The 6,800-nt window shown below is 34.9% G+C and overlaps 1 protein-coding gene across 1 annotated transcript; it reads left to right on the forward strand.

The window, feature by feature from the left end:
• The first annotated feature begins 2,292 nt into the window (after positions 1–2,292).
• Positions 2,293–3,264, forward strand: LOC131841839 (uncharacterized). The gene has a single exon (XM_059190185.1). The coding sequence runs from the start codon at positions 2,293–2,295 to the stop codon at positions 3,262–3,264; it is 972 nt and encodes a 323-aa protein (XP_059046168.1).
• The last annotated feature ends 3,536 nt before the right edge of the window (positions 3,265–6,800 follow it).

Consider the following 6,800-nt stretch of genomic DNA (forward strand, 5'->3'; position numbering starts at 1 on the left):
GTCGAAACATGTCCTGACATGAATCACATTTTATGAGATAAGAGATAAGTAGAGTTAAAGCTATTGGTGGGAACATTATATAAAGGTTTTGGGTTAAGAAAATTCCTTATAAAGAGGTGTTTTTCCAAAGAAAAAAAATAATGTCGCAATGTAAAGGTATATTTTACATCGATTCTTATGGAAAATCCAAGGGATTACAAAGAATTAGTTAAATCAAGGAAGTCGTTATATACGAGATATATTATTGTGAATGAGGTGCGTTATATTATGGCTGCACAATTATTATTATTATTATTACTAGATAATAATGTAAACCATGATGCATGATAGTAACAATTACTAACGATACATTATTGGAAAAAAAAATAGTTCTGAGGATACTATTAGTATTCCTATACTTTAGATTAGAATTATTTACTGGACATTCTTGTGGAGTAAATAAATCTGAAATATGTTTAATATTAGTAGTCATAAATGTATATACTGTGAAAATTAAATGGATAAGAGTGGCGTTTAATTGTGCTATAATATAAGATCAAACGAAATTCTAGAAGTGAAGTTCGATCATTATTATATGAGTCGCTTCATTCGAAGATATAATAACTAGGTAGTTTCCTTAACCTACAAGCAACGTGACGCACGGTTTAGAGAATGTATTTTTTTTTTTTGTCTACCCTACGATACCTTCTTTATTCTCTGTAGCACTAACGTTCTTCATTCCGTTTAGAGATCTTATTACTATTTCCTTAATCTTGCAAAAAAAAGGGTTGGGAGAGGAGGGCCTTTATATCTTCGAATGAAGCGACTCATATAATAATGATCGAACTTCACTTCTAGAAGTTCGTTTGATCTTATATTATATTTCGTCGCTTCATTCTTCAGATATAATAACTAGGTAGATTTTCAGAGAATAATATTTTTGCAAGAATAAATAAGAATATTGAGTGAGATGGAAATAAAAAAAAACACAAATAATTTACCTCGTGATTTTTTAATTATTAATCATTATAGACATAAGGTACATTATTATGTATATATAATAATATTGTATCCGAATATTTTAAATAAACATAATTATATTATTTCTAATAGTTATTAGTGAGATAAATGATCATAACTGATTACAAACCGATCTAGCAAACTCGCCATCATTTGTGTTCATAATATCTAATTTATAAAATTTAACAAATGTATGTGTGTTTGTCCATCCCGCGGCCCTGCGTATCGTGTCGATGTTTACACCGGCTGCACTGGCCGTGGATGTGGACGCATGACGCGTACTGTGTGCAGTAAATAGAGATACATCAACCCCACTATCTGACAACACTGACTTTATCCATCTACTAATAGTTTGCGAGGTGGCAGCTCTATAAGGTCTTTTGGTCGTTAATATTAGACGTTGATCATTACAACGTCGTAGATTTTTAGTATACGCTACGTAATCTAAGACCGCTGTGGCTGGACAAATTTTTAAATTCTCTTTAAAAAATGGTAAGAATAATATTGGCTGTTCTCGGCCTGGGGCCGACGTTTTTATAATATCCGTTATATTTATTCTAACACCATTATGTAGAGTTTGAATGTTATCTAAGCTTATTAATGATAATGTCTGAACTCTCTGTCCTGTACATAAAGCCAATAGTGTAACTAATTTTTTGTAAAATTACATAAATCAATATCAGTATGTGGGTACCATACTGATATATAGTCTAGCACAATCTGTGGGTTCCAGGTATGAGAATACTTGGGCTTACTGGGTTTAAGCTTATATGCTCCTTTAAGGAGACGTTTTATAGATTCGTCTGATCCGGTATTATTTGTATTATTATAGGTATTATTTGAGTGACGACTTAAGATCAGTTCCGTTAAGACTCGTTTTCGCTTTGCTCCACTTTTAAAAATCATATTGTATAATTATAAGTCACAATACACCGTTAAATATACATAATTATAAAGTTACTTCTATAACCAACTCATAATTAAAATCAGTTTAAGAATTCATTAAGTGACACGGAGGATATAAGTGAAATACAAAATTGTGTTTAACCGTTTACGGAATGCAGTAAGAACGTACGGAGACAAGTGACCTTTAACCGAACCGCGTGACCGTGCCATACCGGCAGTGCAACAGTGAATACAATTCGCATCGCATAGTGCAGTAACTCGACGAATCGAGCAATTAATCGAGAAACACAAACTTAAATCATACCGAAGTCGTGTGTCGCTTGTGGAAATTCTATTCAAAACTCTGAATACATGGAGTGTGAAAAGTGTAAGAAGCACTATGATATAATGTGTCTCAATTTAAAAAAAGACGAATGGAAGAAAACATTACAGAAGCAAAAAAACAAATGGCTGTGCCCTTTATGTTCAAGTTCAAGACCTAAAGGAGACAACTCAAATACGCCAATTAGACCTACTAACAACGCTCTCGAAGACATTCAGGAAGATCTTGAAAAAGTAAACACGACGCGTGGTTCCCGAATTAAGTCTACAAACATGGTAACCGATAGTAATGTGAGTTTGTCAGATTTAATGAATGAAATAAGGAAGCTGAGAGAAGAGGTGAGTGAGATACCTGCCTTACGAAAAGAACTCGTTGATGTGCGATCTCAAATACTTTCGATTGCCAACTCACTAAACGAAACCCTGGCTGATCACAAGAAAAAACTAAATGATGCCCAAGTTGAGATATCAAATTTGAAAGGTATAATACAGAATTCGCAAAGAGAGCTAGAAATTCTAGAACAAAACGCATTGTGTAACGAACTCGAGATAGTTGGTATACCGGAAAGTGGTGGCGAGGACTTGATGAGCACGATAATCACGACATCAAATAAACTGGGAGTGGACCTGAAGGAGACAGACGTATGCCATGTGACACGAGTTGGTGCCAGACTTGCACAAACTTCCAGTTCGGTAAAAGAAATAAAAGCGCGTCCCATATTAGTTAAAATGGTCCGACGCGCCAAGAAAGAAGAAATTATAAAGGCTAGTAAAGCTCATAAAAAACTTACAACAGAAGGAATAAAGGACGGACTGCCCAAACCGGTGTACATCAATGAGCGTCTCACTCGAAAGAATAAACAGTTATTTCGAGAAGCCAGACTACGCTCGAGGAAGTACAACTTTCAATTTTGCTGGGTTCGGAACGGCTTTATATATATCCGGCAGTGTGAAAAGAAGCCGGCATTTCGTATACAGTGCTTCGAAGATGTTGATGAAAAAATTGGCCCTGCACTTGACTTACATGTGTCCCTCTAATGGTGGAAAAATGCTTGTTAGTTCTGTATATATAATTGTAATAATATACTTTCAGTTATTTCATAACTTAAAATATCCTATAAGAAATACACTTTATCCTTCATTACTTTACATAATAACAGCTCATAACACTTCTTACACACATAAAACAAATCATACATCTTTCTCACACTATACAAAAAACGTTCAGAATCAGCATAAAATAATCCAAAACATATCACACTCCAGACAGTTCTCTCAGCATGTTTCAAAAATTTACTGGCTCTCAAGAGTAAATATAAATTTATTACAATTTAAAAAAATTAAACCAAAACGCCCGATCCACTTTTAGATATAGATAGTTTACTATCTATTAAATGTTTTACTCTTGAGAAACCTGAAAAATTCTCATCCTATTTAACATCTGAGTTAGATTTTAAAGTCCTTACCTTAAATATAAGAAGCATTCAGCATAACGTAGATGATTTCCTGGTGACTCTTAGCAGATTTAACTTACCGTTTGACGTACTAATTTTAACAGAATGTTGGATAAACGATAACACTATTATTCCTGAAATTCCGGGTTATCGAGCCTATGCAACAAAACATGGAATTAACAAAAGTAGTGGCATAACTACCTATGTTAGAAATATTTGGACCCCTACCGTTCATGAACCACAGTGTGACGAATGTAATTACATAGCCATTTCAATAGAGAATATATTTATATTAGGAATATATCGTTCTCCATCTTTTACAAATATCGACAAATTTTTGCTTTCTTTAAATAACATTTTGGTACAGACAAAAATATAAAAAAACTATCATCCTAGCTGGTGATACGAACATAGACATTCTCAATAACAATTTGACTCCAAATTTAATAGAATATACTTGTCTTATGGCAGAGCATCAACTTATTCCTGCGATAACTGAACCCACTCGCAATAAAGCATGTCTAGATCACATATACATAAAAAATCCATCGAGATCAGCCTTGGGATTGGTATGCAGGAGCAATATCACCGATCACGACATCTGCGTTGCCGGTCTTGCCACTTCATATATATCTCAAACCACTGACAAACAGTTACGACGTAAAATCAACACAGAAAGTTTGCAATCTGAACTTGCTGCAGCAGACTGGGGCGCCGTTTTGGATTGTCAGGATGTTGATCAGGCTGTTGGATGTTTCTCACATATCCTGGAGAATGCAATACAGAAAAATTCAGAACTTGTTGTTGTAAGAAGGTCTTGTAGAAACATAAAACCTTGGATTACACCAGGATTAATGAGATGTCAAAAAACACGAGACAAGTTACACATCCAAGCCAGGAGGAATCCCCTAGACCCTACAATACAAACAACCTACAGGCGTTATCGTAATTTCCTTACGGAACTATTAGTTAGAATCAAAAGGAAATATAATAGTGAACGCATCTGTATTAATAAAAACAATCCCAAGAAGCTCTGGTCAACAATCAAGGACATTTGTGACATTTCGCCTAATAGACAAAGCAACGCAAATGAACTTACAAAGTTAAACTCAGATTCAGTCCAATCCTTAAACATCACAAATAAATACTTCACAACAATAGGTGAAAACTTGGCTGTCAGAACTATGACTAAACTCAATGTAGAAGAATCAGATTTACTCTCAAAAGTGTCAGTTCTCAAATCACCTTCGACATCCCTGTTTATAGGACCCACCGATAAAATAGAGGTCGAATCACTTATTAAAGGGCTAAAAAATGATAGCGCTCCCGGGGATGATGGTTATAGCTCATCGTTGATCAAAAAGGTACATTATATTATTCTTGATCCGCTGGTCCATATATTCAATCTTAGCATTCTGAAAGGTAAATTTCCTGATCGATGGAAACACTCATTAGTCACTCCAATTTACAAAGACGGTAGTAAAAATATTCCTGCAAATTATAGACCAATCTCGCTCCTAAGCATTTTTTCTAAACTACTTGAAAAAATTATTAATAAACGTCTTGTAAATTATTTAGAAAAACACCAGATTATTTCGGAAAATCAGTTCGGTTTTAGAAAAGGTGCCTCTACAGAAAACGCCGTCTCCCGTCTAACAAATATCATCTCTACTTCTCTGGATCAAAAAGATTGCTGTATTGGAGTCTTTATTGACTTCACAAAAGCCTTTGACACGGTCTCACCTTCTATTCTGTTAAAGAAATTGGACTATATCGGGATCAGAGGCATTCCTCTAAACTGGTTTAGCAGTTATCTCACTGGTCGTTCTCAGTCTGTCAAAGTCGGCTACATTGCTAGTAATCCATTATCAATAAACCTAGGAGTACCCCAAGGAAGTATACTCGGCCCAACCCTGTTTACAATTTATATAAACGACCTTTTACAGCATCCATCATTTGAAATGAATATAACAGGATACGCTGACGACACAGCGATTCTCTTCAGAGGGTCATCTTGGGAAGAAACTCGTTCGCTTGCTGAAGAAGGCATGACACATCTTGTAGACTGGCTTCACCGAAATTTATTAACTCTAAACACAAACAAAACGACTTACCTGGCTTTCCACAAAACAAATGCATCTGCCCCCAGACAACTTCTTCCAATACCTATACACACATATCCGTGCAGAAATCAAACCAGAAATTGCAACTGTGAAACAATAAAAAGATCATATACGATAAAATACTTAGGAATAGTACTAGACGAAAATCTATCTTTTAAAAAACAGATATCTTGTCTATCTGCACGACTAAAAAAGATCATATATATAGTAAAATCTCTCAGACAATCAACTCCACTTGATGTCCTCAAGATGGTGTATATTTCCCTGTGTCAGTCAATTTTAATTTATTGTATAGCTGTCTGGGGTGGATCTAATAAGTATGTTTTTATTGAAATTGAGAGAGCACAACGGGCAGTCCTTAAAGTAATATTAAATAAACCTTTTAGGACTGCAACAGATATAATTTATGAAACAGCACAAGTGCTACGTGTACGTCAACTTTACATTTGGCGGGTTATATGCCTACAGCACAAAAAAGTAAGGACCATGAACGAATACGAAGCCTTGTTACAAAATCGTACTTTCAGAATTCCTCTACCCTCGATTCGCACCACATTTGCCAAGCGTTTGCCACTGTTTTCCCATCCGTACATATATAACTATGTAAATAAGAAATGCACAATTACAAAACTATCCATGCATCAAGTCAAAAAAACTACAAAATGCTGGCTGATGAAACTAAATTATGACGAAACAGAACAAATACTTCCACCTTACGGCTAACACACAGTTCTGCAAATTGAACACACACACACACACACACATATATTCATACATACACACTCTCATTCACACCAATGCTCACCTTTTCGATTATACATACATCCACAAATTTATTCCCTACATTTTACACACAAGTCCCATAGCTATTAATACAAAGGGTAAACATGTAAAATGAACACAATAATAAGTCACTCCAGTCTCTACAATACAGGCCTGCGAGCCTAGTGTAGAACTACAGTAAATTAAAATGTAAATGTGTATCATGAATAAATAT

Source organism: Achroia grisella, unplaced genomic scaffold, assembly GCF_030625045.1.
Source record: "Achroia grisella isolate CSIRO2021 unplaced genomic scaffold, CSIRO_AGI_Agris_v1 utg19464, whole genome shotgun sequence".
Lineage (NCBI taxonomy): Eukaryota > Metazoa > Arthropoda > Insecta > Lepidoptera > Pyralidae > Achroia > Achroia grisella.

Excerpts from the sequence above, each read along its gene's own strand:
- LOC131841839 (XM_059190185.1), top strand. The coding sequence starts at position 2,293 with ATGTGTCTCAATTTAAAAAAAGACGAATGGAAGAAAACATTACAGAAG.